Source organism: Schistocerca nitens, chromosome 3 (assembly GCF_023898315.1).
Source record: "Schistocerca nitens isolate TAMUIC-IGC-003100 chromosome 3, iqSchNite1.1, whole genome shotgun sequence".
Lineage (NCBI taxonomy): Eukaryota > Metazoa > Arthropoda > Insecta > Orthoptera > Acrididae > Schistocerca > Schistocerca nitens.
In genome coordinates this window covers 386738783-386757657 of record NC_064616.1, presented here as the reverse complement: position 1 = coordinate 386757657, position 18875 = coordinate 386738783, and the positions used below count along the sequence as shown (strand labels likewise).

General features: G+C 39.8%; 1 protein-coding gene across 2 annotated transcripts in view; it reads right to left on the bottom strand.

The window, feature by feature from the left end:
• LOC126249606 (synaptic vesicle glycoprotein 2B-like) overlaps nucleotides 1–18875 on the bottom strand; it is a 343706-nt gene that overhangs the window by 61637 nt on the left and 263194 nt on the right. For both annotated transcript variants that reach the window (XM_049951273.1, XM_049951272.1), the window contains exon 8: nucleotides 5754–5842. In XM_049951273.1, coding sequence (XP_049807230.1) covers nucleotides 5754–5842 — 89 coding nt within the window. The remainder of the gene's footprint in view (nucleotides 1–5753; nucleotides 5843–18875) is intronic.

Below are 18875 nucleotides of genomic sequence, written 5' to 3'. Positions count from 1 at the left end.
TCAAGAAATTCCATGTCTTGTTCTACGATTCTAAGTTCCATTTAATCATGGATCACAGGCTATTGGTTGCTCTTTTCAACCCTTTGGCTTCTGTGCAAGGTAAGGCAGTGCATCGTTTGCAGCGGTGGGCTCTCTTCCACTCCTGTTATCATTATCAGCTCCATTACCAGCCGATGGCACAACCCCCCAAAGCTGAGGCCTTATCTTGCCTCCAAGTCAGGACAGACCCAGCCTTTAAAAATGATGAGTTGCTTTGTTTCTATTTATGTACTGAGGACCAGAATGTGGTCAATGGTTTCCCCTTCATTAGTGCCACGATAGCATTGGCTTTCATTGCAGACCCTGTGCTTTGTCATGTCCTCTCTTTCGTGCAGCACAGTTCACTGGAAAAACCCTCAGGGTGTGCCTTGTATCTCTTGTGTAATTAATTATTCCTCCAGCATTGCATTTCTGTGTTTAACAAGGCTCTTTTCTTAGCTATGGTGGATGTTGTTCTCCAGATTGTGACTCCAGCTTACTTATGTCATAATGTACTGTGGCTTCTACATGTTGGTCATTGCATCAAAGCTATGGCCTGTTGGCATGTGTGTTTATCTGGCATACACGGGGATATTACACGGCTTACTGCCCGTTCCACTCACTGTGTTCAGAAACAGGTGGCCCCGTGGGTGTCTTTATCCCCTGCCTAACGCCGTAGTCCCCATGGCAGTGTCTGCATGTCAATATTGCTGGCCCTTCTTAAATCAGTATTCACTCATTGTAGTGGTTCCCTATGAGGCACATTGTTGATCCACATCTGTGGCAGCCACTATTTTGGCCCTGTCTAAGATTGCTGCAATTGAGGAACATCCATATAACATGGTTACTGATTACGGACCCCAATTTTCATCTTTTTGTCAGACTAGTAGTGTTTACCACAGCCACCCCATTTCATCCTCAATCTAATGATGAGGCCAAATGCTTGGTTTGGACATTTGAAACTCAAATGTGGGAGTATGTATCTGCCAGGTCCTCTGAAGCTGGTTTATAGAGTTTTTTGAGTTCATATCATTTCGCTCTGGTGGGGGACAAGAGTGTGGCAGAGCTGCTTCATGGATGCCAGTCACAGATCCTCCTTCACCTGCTGCATCCACTGGCATCATTGGCTCCACATGAACTCTGGTCAAATGCACCTGTCTCGGCTCATGGTTTGAACCGTTGGCCAAACTGAGTTCCTGCCTTCATTGAGTGTCACTGGGGCCGACGCCTGTGAGTCATCCGCACTCCTGTCCGGCAGATGTCTTGTCACTTTGACCGACTGTGGCCATGCACAACAGAGTCTGTTCTGGAGGAGCCACTACCTACTCCATCCCCGACACCTGTTCCTGTGTCACAGAAGGCTGGTTCACACGGCAGCTGCGGTTACTGCTTGGTAATCACTTTCTGCAGTTCCTACTTCCATCCCCACTCCTCGATTGTCATTGCTGGTGCTGTCCCCACTGCAATTGATGCCACAGCCACCACTGCCTCCATTGCTGGGCCTTATGCAGCCATTATCTCTGATGCCCCAGCTGACATCTCCCGTGCCAACTGCTGACCTCAACAAGGATGTTGCTACGGAGATACCATCCCCGATATGTCCTACTGCCTCACAATAAGGGGGATAGCATGCCAAACTGCTCCCTGATCACTTCCGCACCTACTTGCCAGAGCCTGCCTGACACATGCTGCAGCAACCACCGTGGGCAGGAAATGAAATGGATGAAATCTCAGTGTCTTAAGCAATCTGTGCTTATTTTCATGGTACCAAGTGCTTTTTTTTCAGTAACCTGCATTTTTTTCTGTACCATGTATTTTTATATGCCTAGTGTTTTTATATATGTATGTGGTTTTCCCACCCTGTAGAAGGGAGGAGTGGTGTGCCTTCAATCATGATGTGTGCCATTTGAGAGACTGTGCATCCATGCAGTTCACAGATCTGCTTATAGAGGCCACTTGGGTTGGTCACCTGGGGTGCTCTGGTGAGCCTAACGTTATTATTTAAGCAGTCACAAATGGGTGTTTGGACTATTCTGTAAATTGTATTACTGTTGTTCAGTCAATGTGTTTCGCACTATGAACATTCTATACTTCACATATCTTACGTTTCTCCACAAAACACTATGTTCCATAAATCACATTTGTTCTTGCTATAACAAAAGCAGTGACACATCTAGGAAAGATTCAGTCATTGCAAAACCTTGCAATTAGACAGAAAATAACATATTAGTAAAGAGTGAGGCACTATCAGGGGATACACCACAAAAATAAGATGCTTACTGGATAAAGAGACATAATTAGTCATCAGTTGTACATTGTAAAAACCCCACAGTTAATGTCTAATGGTGTAGTCACCATTGTATGGAAACAAATAATTGCAGAAATTGGTGCAGGTTGTATATATTATGCGCGAAATTTGGCATGGAATTCAATGCGAGATGCCTTTAATAGGTTCCACAACAAAACATTGTCTCGAAATCTGGTAGAAAATCTGAAGAAATTCTGGTCGTATGTAAAGTACACAAGCGGCAAGACGCAGTCAATACCTTCACTGCGCAGTGCCGATGGTACTGTTACCGACGACTGTGCCGCTAAAGCGGAGTTATTGAACGCAGTTTTCCGAAATTCCTTCACCAGGGAAGATGAATGGAATATTCCAGAATTTGAAACACGAACAGCTGCTAGCATGAGTTTCTTAGAAGTAGATACCCTAGGGGTTGCGAAGCAACTCAAATCGCTTGATACGGGCAAGTCTTCAGGTCCAGATTGTATACCGATTAGGTTCCTTTCAGATTAAGCTGATACAATAGCTCCCTACTTAGCACTCATATACAACCGCTCACTCACCGATAGATCTGTACCTACAGATTGGAAAATTGTGCAGGTCGCACCAGTGTTTAAGAAGGGTAGTAGGAGTAATCCATCAAACTACAGATCTATATCATTGACGTCGGTTTGCAGTAGGGTTTTGGAGCATATACTGTATTCAAACATTATGAATCACCTCGAAGGGAATGATCTATTGATACGTAATCAGAATGGTTTCAGAAAACATCATTCTTGTGCAACACAGCTAGCTCTTTATTCGCACGAAGTAATGGCCGCTATCGACAGGGGATCTCAAGTTGATTCTGTATTTCTAGATTTCCGGAAAGCTTTTGACACCATTCCTCAGAAGCGACTTCTAATCAATCTGCGGGCCTATGGGGTATCATCTCAGTTGTGCGACTGGATTCGTGATTTCCTGTCAGGAAGGTCGCAGTTCATAGTAGTAGGTGGCAAATCATCAAGTAAAACTGAAGTGATATCAGGTGTTCCCCAGGAAGCGTCCTGGGACCTCTGCTGTTCCTGATCAATATAAATGACCTGGGTGACAATCTGAGCAGTTCTCTTAGGTTGTTCACAGATGATGCTGTAATTTACCGTCTAGTAAGGTCATCCGAAGACCAGTATCAGTTGCAAAGCGATTTAGAAAAGATTGCTGTATGGTGTGGCAGGTGAGGTGATCCACATGAGTTCCAAAAGAAATCCGTTGGAATTCGATTACTCGATAAATAGTACAATTCTCAAGGTTGTCAATTCAACTAAGTACCTGGGTGTTAAAATTACGAACAACTTCAGTTGGAAAGACCACATAGATAATATTGTGGGGAAGGCAAGCCAAAGGTTGCGTTTCATTGGCAGGACACTTAGAAGATGCAACAAGCCCACTAAAGAGACAGCTTACTCTACACTCGTTCGTCCTCTGTTAGAATATAGCTGCGCGGTGTGGGATCCTTACCAGGTGGGATTGACGGAGGACATCGAAAGGGTGCAAAAAAGGGCAGCTCGTTTTGTATTATCACGTAGTAGGGGAGAGAGTGTGGCAGATATGATATGCGAATTGGGATGGAAGTCATTACAGCAAAGACGTTTTTCATCGCGGCAAGATCTATTTACGAAATTTCAGTCACCAACTTCCTCTTCCGAATGCGAAAATATTTTGTTGAGCCCAACCTACATAGGTAGGAATGATCATCAAAATAAAATAAGAGAAATCAGAGCTCGAACAGAAAGGTTTAGGTGTTTGTTTTTCCCGCGCGCTGTTCGGGAGTGGAATGGTAGAAAGATAGTATGATTGTGGTTCGACGAACCATCTGCCAAGCACTTAAATGTGAATTGCAGAGTAGTCATGTAGATGTATATGTAGATGTATATACAATTTCTGATACTAGAAATAAGTCATTCAACATACATTTTATTTGTGTTTATGTCATTGTAAAAGTAAGATGATTGGTAAATCCTAGAGTTAACTGGTGAAACCCAAGACTTACAATCACAATATGGTACAAGTCTGAAGTTTCTTATTATATGCCTAGATTTCGATCTTTTACCAAGAGATGTTGGTGAATCTTAGGACACACCCATACCAACTAGTAAAACAATTTCATTAACAAAATCAGCTTAGCAATTTATTGAAACAGTTTGTATTTATTGTAAATTTATGTGTTTTAAACATTATTACATTCCAATGTGATTATAATTAGCAATATTCCATATTAGTGAAAAATTTTGTAAAAACTGTTACCTTGTGAACATTAATTTTTGTTACAACAAGGCTGACTATTGTGGCATTTCAAATTACATAATATGGAGGACGATTTACATAAGCATTTTTCTGACATGGTTCACATAATCTCAAATAAGAAATGATTCATTCAATAGTCACATTCTTGCATTTACGATTCAGTTCCACAATCATCCATGGACTATAGCAATGTGGGTTTCATATAGTACATTAAACATTTCATCAAAATGAACATAATAACAAATTTCTTATTTTTCAGTAGACACCAGTGCTATGAGTTTCTCTTCACCTTCAATTCAAATGTCTGTAGTGAACAGATTTTTCATCAGAAATGATTTCTGCATTTTTAACTTTACTTAACAGAATATTAAACTGCTCAGCAGTTATATAAAAATAGTTGTCCTTCTTATTCACTGATTCACATAAAAGTTCGTAAAATCTGTTATGCATAACATAACTCATTCTGATGCAAAGCTGCAGGAGAAAGACCACTAAAATGAGTTGCAAAGATGACCGTACACACGATACTCAACACTGACTGAAACTACATAGCGGTGAGTGGACTGAGACCTCATAATTGCCAACAAAGAAACTTATCTGAATGCAAAATTGGCACCAATGAAACTTGTCTGAACCTGCACAACAGAGGTGGGAGTCTTCGACCCACCTTGTACCAGTTAGCACTGGTAAATCCGTAGGTTTAACAATGTCTCTTGGTAAAAGTTTGAAATCTATTAATATAATGAGAAATTATGGACTCTTACCACACTGCAATGGTAAATCTTAGGTTTCGTTGGTTAATTCTAGGATTTACCAATTATCTTACTTTTACAGTTACATTTACAAGGCATAGCTTTTTCGCTGATAACCACCAAAACAAAGGAAATCAATATATCAGCAAGGTATTTTAATCTTTTTGACTGCCATTTGTGGTAGTTACTATGTCAAGTTTTTGTTTGTTTAGGGTGTAACCCATGTGCATGTTAATATTTTTGTAACATTGGAGAGCAAAGTTATGAGCAACAATGTACAAAAACATTGAGTCAGATTTATATGTTCATCAGACTGAAAAATGTATAATTCTCGGACATCATACAGTAAATATATATGAAATTCATCCATAGAAAATATGATAAGAATTTAGACTCCTGTTACACTAAGAACTCACCCAAATGAAACAGTAAACCACAAAATGACAAGCACTGCTGTCAATCTACGATGAGGGTACACAAACAACTGAAGGAAGGAATTCCAAAACTGAAAGAAAGAAATAGTACAATCAAACAATGGAAAATACAGGATGCAATGTAACAATATTATGAGAATGAAAGTTGCTACTCACCATATAGCAGAGATGCTCAGACGCAGATAGGCACAACATAAAGACCCTCACAATTATAGTTTTTGGTGGTTATGGCCTTCGTCAACAATAGACAGACATATTAACACACACACACACACACACACACACATGACTGCAGTCTCAGCCTGTGACTGCAGTCTCAGGCTGAGACCGCAGTCTGCATATTGTTGATGAAGGCCTTAACAGCTGAAAGCTTTACTTGTGAGGCTCTTTTTGTTGTGCCTATCTGCAACTCAGCATCTTTGCTACATGGTGAGCAGCAATTTTCCTTAAAATAGTACAATTATATAATCTTACAGAACTGAAAACACACTGTGTAGGAAATAACTATGCTACTCAGAATTTCTTTTTATTCAGTGTATATGTAACCCAGATGTAGTAGCTATGCAATAAATATGGCACTTTTATGAAACCTGAGTTTCTCCTGGCATATAATATGTCCAGATAACTTAGAGGAATGCAGCTGGGTGATGTCTTCAACAATTGCTGAAGTTTGGACAAGTCATTTTCAATACACAAAAGCAGAAAGGAAACACTGTGCAACGGACTTTAAAACCTTGGATTACAGAGCACTTCCAAGAAGTAACACACACACACACACACACACACACACACACACACACACACACACACACACACTCTCCCCCCCCCCCCCCCTCTCTCTCTCTCTCTAAGCACCACTTCACCACCAAAAATAACTGACATCAGAAGTATGACCAGTGCCGAGGTAGTGTTGAGCAATAGCAGATTTTCTTAGCTGCTGTAAACATGTGTGACCTTTATGCTTAGTACATTGGTCCTCCACAGTCCTGATGGTCTGACCAATATCTGACACACCACAACTGCAGGGAATAAAACAGACACTTGCCTTACACAAACCAAAATCATCCTTCATTCTTTGCCCTTCATAGATTCTAAAAGGGGCCTAATCTCAGATGTGTTTTTTGACCACCATCTAAGATTATGGTTCTGTTAGGATCGATAAAGGATGATCTTGGTTTGCGTAAAGTGGGTATCTCTCATAATCCTTTCAGTTGTGGCATATTATATGTTAGTCAGACCATCAGTGCTATGGAGGACTGATGTACTGAGCATAAGCATCACATACACTTACAAAAAGTAAACAAATATGCTTTTGCAGAAAATTGCCTTGGCACCAGTCATAATATGCTATACAACATGGAGATTATGGCAAGCACTTCCAGTATAGGGATATTATTATTAAGAAAGCAGTTGAAATTAAATTAGCAAGTAACCTTATGAATAGAGATGGAAGCCTTTGCTTAAGTTCTGTGAGAAATTCTGCTTTCTCTCTTGTCAAAATACAGAGTGACAGACTTAATGCTATCTCATCCATTGATTATTAATATTCACTGTTGATAACTTCTGATGTCAGTCATCTTTCATTGTGTGTTGGCAGTAGTGTTTACATAGTGTGTGTGTGTGTGCGCGCGCGTGTGTGTGTGTGTGTGTGTGTGTGTGTGTGTGTGTGTGTGTGTGTGTGTGTGTGTTTCATCTTTCCATAAATGCTCTGCATACCAATGTTTTAAGCTCCCTTGCACAGTACTTCCTTTCAGTTTTTGTGCCTTGAAAATGACAGAATGTGCATCTGTCAAAACACCAGTGGTTGTCAAAGATGTCATCTACCTGCATTCCTGTAATTTTTTGAACAAGGGACTTCTATGTTAATTCTATATCAGAAAAGGGTGAAAAGTTTTAAGAGAAGTAGTAGAGTATTGAAAATTGTTTCTGTAGAAATTATGCAGAATTTACAGGTAAGAACACAATTTTAAAGATCATGGTTTTGAAACAATATGCTATGCAGATTAGTTGAGCAGTCAAAGGCGCTGCAGTGATGGACTGTGCGGCTGGTTCCAGTGGAGGTTCGAGTCCTCCCTCGGGCATGGGTATGTGTGTTTGCCCTTAGGATAATTTAGGTTATGTAGTGTGTAAGCTTAGGGACTAATGACCTTATCAGTTAAGTCACATAAGATTTCTCACACATTTGAACTTTTTTTAAAAAACAATATGGCTCACAATGTATTCTGAGTCATATACTTTTTTGTAAAAATACAAGCCCTTGTAGCAAACATGCTGTAGTGTACTAGTTACAATGACTGAACTCAGATATATTATAACAAAATTTTCAATCAATGTGGATATGACACAAATTCAACATTCAGTTTCATATTTACCCAGGGTGCAGTTGTATTTTGTGTAGGGAGGGGGTTAATGCATTGTTGAAATGAATTTTATTTGATCATTTAGGATTAAAATGTGTAAATAAAAGTACATATAATGTAAGTCACATCAAAAACAGACAACATTCAATACCACTTATTTCTACAGAGCAACCATTCTGGTTAAACTCTCAAACATTACTATATATATATATATATATATATATATATATATATATATATATATATATATATAGGTCGACAGACACACAAACAAACACAAACATACACACAAAATTCAAGCTTTCGCAACAAACTGTTGCCTCATCAGGAAAGAGGGAAGGAGAGGGAAAGACGAAAGGATGTGGGTTTTAAGGGAGAGGGTAAGGAGTCATTCCAATCCCGGGAGCGGGAAGACTTACCTTAGGGGGAAAAAAGGACGGGTATACACTCGCGCACACACACACATATCCATCCACACATATACAGACACAAGCAGACATATTTAAAGACAAAGAGTTTTTTGTCTTTAAATATGTCTGCTTGTGTCTGTATATGTGTGGATGGATATGTGTGTGTGTGTGCGCAAGTGTATACCCGTCCTTTTTTCCCCCTAAGGTAAGTCTTTCCGCTCCCGCGATTGGAATGACTCCTTACCCTCTCCCTTTAAACCCCCATCCTTTCGTCTTTCCCTCTCCTTCCCTCTTTCCTGATGAGGCAACAGTTTGTTGCAAAAGCTTGAATTTTGTGTGTATGTTTGTGTGTCTGTCGACCTGCCAGCACTTTCATTTGGTAAGTCACATCATCTTTGTTTTTATAAAATCTACACAACTTTATTTTAGTAGATACTCTTTAACAATGTAAATACATTTTTCATCAGATAGTCTTTGAGCTACTTTAGAAAGTTAGGATCATATATACTATAATGAAGGTTTTTAACAGTCTTCTTAGTAGCTTGATCCAAGTACTGAGGTCCTTTTTCAAGCATTTTCAGAATATGCATTGCATACTGTTCCTCCTCTGTGTGTCGTGGGTCTGTACATTAGCACTTGTAATCCACTCTGAACTATGTTTTGTCATGTATATAATTGTCAATCTTTTGTCATGCATATTATTGTAATATGTATGTACAAAGATGTAAAGGTTACAATGCCTAGATTTTTGAGGCAGTTTCTACATATTTCAGAAGCCTTTCTTCTTAAAATAATCCTAATTGCTTTCTTTTGTAATGTGAACACTCTCTTCCTTGCTTGACTGTTAGAGTTTACCAAAACTGTCACCTCATAATGCTGGTTTGGTTCAAAGAGTCCATGGTATACTTTGCATAGAATCTATTTGTCTGCATATTGTGTAGCTGCTTCATTATGAATATTATGGAGCTGAGTTTCTTACAGCCAACAGGCTTGGCTAGCTCTTGGATGAGTGACCGTCAGGATCTGTTGAGCGCTGTTGACAAGCGGGTGAGCTTAGCCCTTGTGAGGACAACTGAGGAGCTACTTGACTGAGAAGCAGTGGCTGTCATCATGAAAACTGGCAAGGGCCAGTAGAGCAGTGTGCTGGCCACATGCCCCTCCATATCAGTGATGCCTATCAGATGAGGATGATATGTTGGACAGTTGATACAGTTGGACCTTCCAAGGTCTGGTTGGATGGAGAGTTTCTTACACACGGAGTTAATTTGCTGTTCCCATAGTAGCTCATTATCCACTGTAATTCCTAAGAATCTAGTAGTGTAAGAGCCTTGTATGTGCGCACTCTAATGGAATTGTTGACATGTCACTAGTATGTTATATTTTTTTCTCTTTTCTGCATTTTATGCATTTATTAGTAATGACAACAGACTGAAGCATTATGTTTTACCTTATATTTTTCTGTATTTTGCTTCATGTATTGCAGCAAAAAATGAAAAAAAAAAAACTTGAACCTATACATTCCCTATTCGTCTTACCCTAAATAAGGGAAACAAATTTATGCTTTAAATCCATTTACTGCAACAAAATTAGCAGTAGGTTTTTGTTGGTATACCAGTATTTTGAGTTTATATATATCATGTTTGATGGAATATGAGCTCTTGATATACAGATGGCAACAATTTATATTATTTTTGCTAAAGAAAATAGCATTAGCATTAGGTCAATGACATTTTTATTTTAAATAAGTTGTATTCATATGCCAGACAATGAAACTTCATCTACATCTACATCTTCATCTACATGGTTACTCTGCAGTTCACACTTAAGTGCCTGGCAGATGGTTCATCAAAACATTTTCATACTACTTCTCTACCATTACACTCTCAAATGGCGCATGGGAAAAAGGAACACCTAAATCTTTCTGTTTGAGCTCTGATTTCTTTTATTTTATTATGATCATTTCTCTCTATGTGACTGGGTGTCAAAAAAATATTTTCGCATTTGGAAAAGAAAGTTGGTGACTGAAATTTCCTAAATAGATCTAGCCGCAAAGAAAACCGCCTTTGTTTCAATGACTGCCACCCCAACTCATGTATCATATCATTGACACTCTCACCCCTATTGCGTGATAACATGAAACGAGCCGCCCTTATTTGCACTTTTTCGATGTCCTCTGTCAACCACACCTGGTATGGATCCTACACTGTGCAGCAATATTCCAGCAGAGGACAGACAAGTGTAATGTAGGCTGTCTCTTAGTGGGTTTGTCGCATCTTCTAAGTCTTATGCCAACAAAGAGCAGTCTTTGTTTTACCTCCCCCACAATATTATCTATGTGGTCTTTCCAAAAGTTGCTCGTAATTGTAATTCCTAGGTATTTAGTCGAATTGACAGCCCTTAGATTTGTGTGATTTATCATATACCCAAAATTTATCAGATTTCTTTTAGTACCCATGTGGATGACCTCACACTTTTCTTTGTTTAGTGTCAATTGCCACTTTTTGCACCATACAGAAATTCTCTCTACATCATTTTGTAATTGGAATTGATCGTCTGATGATTGTACTAGACGGTAAATTACAGCGTCATCTGCAAACAATCTAAGGGGGCTGCTCAGATTAACACCTAGATCATTTATGTAAATCAGGAACAGCACAGGGCCTATGACACTACCTTGTGGAACACCAGATATCACTTCTTTTCTACTCGATGATTTACCATCCATCACTATGAACTGTGATCTCTCTGAGAGGAACTCACAGATCCAGTCACACAACTGAGACGATACTCCATATGCATGCAATTTGATTGTGAGGAATGGTACCAAAAGCCTTCTGGAAATCTAGGAATATGGAATTGATCTGAGATCCCTTGTCGACAGCACTTATTACTTCATGTGCTGTGCTGTGCTGTGTTGCACAAGAATGGTATTTTCTGAATCCATATTGGTTATGTATCAATAAGTCATTTTCTTCAAGGTGATTCATAATGTTCGAGTACAGTATATGCTCCAAAATCCTACTGCAAATTGAGGTCACTGATATGGGTCTGTAATTCAATGAGTTACTCCTATTTCCTTTCTTGAATATTGGTGTGACCTGTGCTACTTTCCAGTCTTTAGGAACAGAACTTTCATCAAGTGAGCAGTTGTATATGATTGCTAAGAAGGGTGCTATTGTTTCTGCATACTCCGAAAGGGACCTGATTGGTATACCATCTGGACCAGAAGGCTTTCCTTTCTTAAGTGATTTGAGTTGTTTCGCAACACCTAAGATATCTACTTTTATGTCACTCATTCTAACAGATGTTCTGGTTTCAAATTCTGGAATATTTATTTCATCTTCTTTTGTGAAGGAATTACGGAAAACTGTATTTAGTAACTCCACTTTAGTGGCGCCATCGTTGATAACATTTCCATTGCTATCATGCAGTGATGGTATTGACTGTTTTTTGCCACTGGTGTATTTTACATATGACCAGAATCTCTTTGGGTTTTCTACCATATTTTGAGACAATGTTTCATTGTGGAAACTATTAAAAGCATCTCGCACTGATGTCCACAGTAAATTTCGAGCTTCCGTGAAACTTAGCCAATCTTGGGGATTTTGCATTCTTCTGAATTTGGCATGCTTTTTTCGTTTCTTCTGCAACAATGTTCTGACGTGTTTAGTGTGCCATGGTGGATCAGTCCCATCTCCTATTAACTTATGCGGTATTAATCTATCTATTGCTGTCGATACTGTATCTTTGAATTTGAGCCCTATCTGGTCTACACTTACATAATTAGCTTGGAAGGAATGGAGACTCTCTCTTAGGAACGCATCAAGTGAATTTTTATCTGCTGTTTTAAACAGATATATTTTGTGTTTATTTTTAGTGGTTTTGGTTGATATTGTTTTGAGCCTCGCTACAATGACCTTGTGTTCACTAATCCCTGTATCCATCATGACACTCTCTATCAGACCAGAATTATTTGTGGCTAAGAGGTCAAGTGTGTTTTCGCAACCATTTACAATACATGTGGGCTCATGAACTAACTGTTCAAAGTAATTCTCAGAGAAAGCATTTAGTACAATTTCGAAAGATGTTTTCTGTCTACCACCGGCTTTGAACATGCATTTTCGCCAATAAAACGAGGGTAGATTGAAGTCTCCACCAATTATAACTGTATGAGTGGAGTACTTATATGTAATGAGATTCAAGTTTTCTTTGAACTGTTCAGCTATTATATCATCTGAGTCAGGGGGTCGGTAGAAGGAGCCAATTATTATTTTGGTACGGCTGTTGAGTATAACCTATACCCAGAGTAATTCGCAGGAACTATATATTTCAACTTCACTGCAAGATAAACTACTACCAACAGACACAAACACACCACCACCCACATTATTTAATCTATCCTTTCTGAACACGGTTTGCACCTCTATAAAAATTTTGGCAGAATTTATCTCTATCTTTAGCCAGCTTTCTGTTCCTGTAATGATTTCAGCTTCAGTGCTTTCTATCAGCACTTGAAGCTCTGGTACTTTTCTAACACAGCTACGACAATTTACAACTACAATACCAACTGTTGCTTGGTCAATTCTTGTCATTTCTTTGTCCTGTACCCTTTGAAACTGGAGCCCTTTTTGATTTTTCTCGAGACTGTCTAACCTAAAAAACCGCCCAGTCCATACCAAGCAGCCCCTGCTACCCGTGTAGCCACCTCCTGTGTGTAGTGGACACCAGACCTATTTAGCAGAAGCCCAAAATCCCACCACTCCATGGCGCAAGTCGAGGAATTTGCAGCCTACACAGTCGCAGAACCATCTGAGCCTCTGATTCAGACTCTCCACTTGGGTCTGTACCAAAGATCCGCGATCAGTCCTGTCGATGATGCTGCAGATCATGAGCTCTGCCTTCATCTTGCTAGCAAGACTGGCTTTCACCAACTCAGATAGCCGCCGGAAACCAGAGAGAATCTCTTCCGATCCATAGTGACACATGTCAATAGTGCCGACATGAGCAATGACCTGCAGTTGGCTGCACCCTGTACCCTCCATGGCATCTGGAAGGACCCTTTCCACATCTTGGATGACTCCCACTGATACGCACATGGAGTGCACATTGGCTTTCTTCCTGTCCTTAGCTACCATATCCCTAAGGGGCTCCATCATCTGCCTAACACTGGAGCTCCCAATGACAAGCAATCCCACACTCTGTACTTGTCCGGACCTCTCAGGAAGACCAGCCATTGCCGCAACAGGCTTCACATGTTTGGTACTAGCTTGTGGTTTTTACCATGCAGTCTCTACTTGTAAAATTTACACATTATACTTATATACCACATGTGTGATCCATGGTATGTATCAACACAAACAAATTTGCATACCCATAACTTGAATGACACATTTCAACTTTGAAGCATTTTCTCATTTCAATTCATATAACATAAAACTGGGTCTAACTAATACTTTGAAATGCAAATCATCAGCCTCCCCCTTTTTTCAATTTTTGGGCAAAGGAGTAATGATGATTTGCTGCTTTAAATTAATCTAGTATTAGATCAACCACAACTACACTACTGGCCATTAAAATTGCTACACTATGAAGATGACATGCTACAGATGCGAAATTTAACTGACAGGAAGAAGATGTTGTGATATGCAAACAATTAGCTTTTCAGAGCATTCACACAAGGTTGGCGTCGGTGGCGACACCTACAACGTGCTGACATGAGGAAAGTTTCCAACCGATTTCTCAAACACAAACAGCAGTTGACCGGCGTTGCCTGGAGAAATGTTGTGCTGCCTCGTGTAAGGAGAAGAAATGCGTACCATCATGTTTCCGACTTTGATAAAGGTCGGATTGTAGCCTATCGCGATTATGGTTTATCGTATCACGACATTGCTGCTCACGTTGGTCGAGATCCAATGACTGTTAGCAGAATATGGAATCGGTGGGTTCAGGAGGGTAATATGGAATGCCGTGCTGGATCCCAAAGGCCTCATATCACTAGCACTCGAGATGACAGGCATCTTATCTGCATGGCTGTAACGGATCGTGCAGCCACGTCTCGATCCCTGAGTCAACAGATGGGGACGTTTGCAAGACAACAATCATCTGCACGAACAGTTTGATGACGTTTGCAGTAGCATGGACTATCAGCTTGGAGACCATGGCTGCGGTTACCCTTGACGCTGCATCACAGAAGGGAGCGCCTGTGATGATGTACTCAACGATGAACCTGGGTGCGCGAATGGCAAAACGTCATTTTTTCGGATGAATCCAGGTTCTGTTTACAGCACCATGATGGTCGCATCCGTGTTTGGCGATATTGCGGTGAACGCACATTGGAAGCATGTATTTGTCATCGCCATACTGGCGTACCACCTGGTGTGATGGTATCGAGTGCCATTGGTTACATGTCTCTGTCACCTCTTGTTTGCATTGACGGCACTTTGAACAGTGGATGTTACATTTCAGATGTGTTACAAGCTGTGGCTCTACCCTTCATTAGATCCCTGTGAAACCCTACATTCCAGCAGGATAATGCATGACCGCATTTAGCAGGTCCTGTATGGGCCTTTCTGGATACAGAAAATGTTTGACTGCTGCCCTGGCCAGCACATTCTCGAGATCTCTCACCAACTGAAAACGTCTGGTCAATGGTGGCCGAGCAACTGGCTCGTCACAATATGCCAGTCACTACTCTTGATGAACTGTGGTATCGTGTTGAAGCTGTAAGGGCAGCTGTACCTGTACACAGCATCTAAACTCTGTTTGACTCAATGCCCAGGCGTATCAAGGTTGTTATTACGGAGAGAGGTGGTTGTTCTGGGTATTGATTTCTCAGGATCTATGCACCCAAATTGCATGTAAATGTAATCACATGTCAGTTCTATTATATTATATTTGTACAATGAATACCCGTTTATCATCTGCATTTCTTCTTGGTGTAGCAATTTTAATGGCCAGTAGTGTATATTAGGTTAGTCTGTCAGATAAGTGGGTTCAGGGATTGGGTAGGTAGATTTTCCTATTTCATATTTGCAACAGTCAAATGATGGGAGATAGAGTCTGGTGTTCTATTGGCAGACAGGAGAACTATTTCTTTTTTAGTGACTGACACAAGGTTGCCCAATCATTAACAGGGCCATGGGGATGCAATTCCAGGAAGTTATGCCCACTACACAAACACTGGCATACACTGCACAGATGTTGGGAGCAGTGGGACCAATGAAAAAGCTAATGTGTTCCTTGCAAAAGAAGTTTGGAGGGGAATCATGAGTAAATGTTCTTCAAAAAGTAGCAATTTCTTTAGGTTAGTGTGCAAGAACAGTAAATGTTCATTGAGGAGAGTGGATGAGAGAACACCAGCAAGTCATGACTCCAGTCCTCATAGAAGTAAGGCAATATGGTGGTTTTCCTAGTTTCCCTTTGGCAGTAAACATATAGTGTTTCAGGAATGAATAGCTTGAAATCATAAATGTTAAGCATATTCATCTTTTCATGGTGCAGTTCAATTTAAATATGAACCTGCAGCTTTCATTCAACTTAAGATATTTGTTTGCAAAATAGACCTAAGCTGCCTTGCTTATGAAGAAATAATTAGCATGTGCGTGACTTTAGATGTGATGATAATTTACTTGCCTTTCAGGCAATATAATGAAAAACTGTTAATATTGTAGAATACTTGTTACAAAAAAAGGATACATCTCATCTAATTTGTTCATTAATGTGTTGAAATAAATATTTAATCAATGAAACTTAACTCCAAGTGCCTGTATCTCATTTAGCATGTGTTCATACCTCTTAAATAATTACACAATATTGCAACCCTGTAATAAATAAACAAATACCATACATCATGACTTCCTCCTTTGGAATAGGATTAATAGTCACAGCTAGCACTCCTATACAGTTATCTGTTAGCACAGGTCAAATATATTCCTCACTATGAACAAAATTTTCCCAGAGCAGTGTGTATGGTGAATCATGACAAATAGTGTGATAAAGCCAAGGTACTCCATACTAGAGGAAACAAGGGAAAGTTATAAAGGGCTGCACTTTACAGTGGATGTCTTTCACCAAATCTCCACCTGCAATGGCATTAAACATGTCATCACTCTCCTTTTTATTCCATTTCTCATGGCCTGGTGAAAATTTTTGTCCATAACTTTAAGACCCAACTTTCAAAGGCTATGAGAAAAGCTGCATACAAATCTAGTTTCTTATAGAGTGATACCCATCAACAGCCACAGTCTGGCAGAGTTGCAGTATGGGTATCCCCCCTCAATGCTGCTTGACTGAGTATTACCACTGTCTGCTCAAGCTGAAAAACAAACAGCATCGGTTTTGGTAATGACGCTCTCAGGTGGCTCTGGTGACCACTGCGTGGGTGTTGCTCCATGAGCATCAGATTCAGCTTTAGTTAGAGCATCCAAACCACACATGTCAACCAGCCAAAATTTCCAACATGTCACCAGGAACAATGGGTGTTTACTTCTTCCATCTTCTTTGTGCCTACTGGTAGAGGTTCCCATCGACTTCAACCCCGTCCCCCCATTGAAAGCAGTGTATGGACTAGAGCACCTATGTCCCAAAGGTGCCAACCAGGAACTCATCCAGCATGAGTGTGCTGCTGCCATACTGTCCTCTGCCACACTGACCAGGCTGTTTTAAATACTGATTCAAGGAAACAGGGCCCTCGTAACCCCATCACAAGGATTGATGGGTGATGCCTTAATTTTTATATGCCGCACTACACCTATGTCTGATGGGGTTGCTTCAAGTGGGGAACAACACTTCTTCTACCTGTAATCACCTAAGCCTGCCAGCAAGCCAATTTAAGGCGAAGCAGTCACTGACCCAGTCTCACTTCTGTTCACAAATGAATGTGTTCCTCTCTATGGCCAGCTGAAGTAATGAAGGTGATTCTACTATGCATTGGTTATTCTATGGGCTGTTTCATGATGTGACTTGGCTTGCTTGGGATTTGATTATAATGATATCTGCCTACACTAGAAACTTCTAATTTGTCAGATTGCAATATCAGCCAGCTAAATGATTAAATACCACCTCATGTATGAGTGGTTTCCACCACCATCATGCATACTGTGCAAATACAGACTGTTTTAATTTGTAGCAATGGACAGTTCACAAGATCAGTAATGGTTGTGAACCATGGGTCATTTATTTTGTGTTTTAATGTAATCAACAAATTTTAACAAATGATTTTTGTGATATAAGTTGGGATTAGAAATATTTGTACACATATTTCAAATACAGGTTTAGAAAGTGATTATGGACACTGTTAGTGCTTTTCACTATCCTCAATCCAAAGATTTTAGGACACCCCAGTGTAGTGCTGTGGATGATGTTGTGGGTGTTTACTTTTGGTGGCATTCACATTTGAGCTGTTGATCATCAGAAATAAGAAATGTGTGGCATCTGAATGCTGCTGAATACCATATAGCTCCACCATTCTCCAACCACTCACCTTTCATCAATGTATATCTATCAAAAACTTCACACATATTAATTTTAAACCATTTTCCACTTTCTCTCTTTTTTCTGAACTTTGGATATGATTATTTTTCCCTCATTATTACTCTTTTTGCCTTTTTCTATCTTCAGTCCAATTACATATTCTTCAATACTTGTCTGTTTCTCTTTCTCCCTGTTTCTTTCTCTCTCTTACATTTCAGTTTTCCTGAGATTACGTAACTGAGCTTACTCTTACCTATTAAATTACTGTCTGGATTCCTGTTGTACTGGTTATATATGTTCATATGTTTTCGCTATGCCATGAATTATATGTCAAACTACACATAAACTACATTTAAGATTTATCACCACACACTATTGAACCAGTCCTGCATTCATGATTGTGGATGTAGCAAGCCATACACAATTCACAGTATAGCAAGATCTTGAAAATTTGTTGTTTGTTCATTCAGTAAGGCCAGAATTACAGTTTTGCTGAATTACTGAATGATTCATTTAAAAAGTTTACTTTCTGTACCCATACTTGCAAATACCAATGTCACATTGCATGAAACTAGAAAGCTAAGGTCCCGCCAAGAAAAAAGTAATTAATAACAGTAAGTACTTTATATAATTATCTTTCTTGCACTAAATAGGTAACAGGTATACCTCCACTTCATTACTTGGAGGAGAAACAGTTTAGTGTTGAAGGGATCTACATACATAATCCACAAGCCAACCTACAATGCATAACACAAGATGCCTTGTACCACAGTTAGTCACTCCCTTTCTTGATTCACTCATAGGCAGAGGGAAGAATAACTATCTATATGCTTCTATATGAGCCCTGATTTCTCTTATTTTGT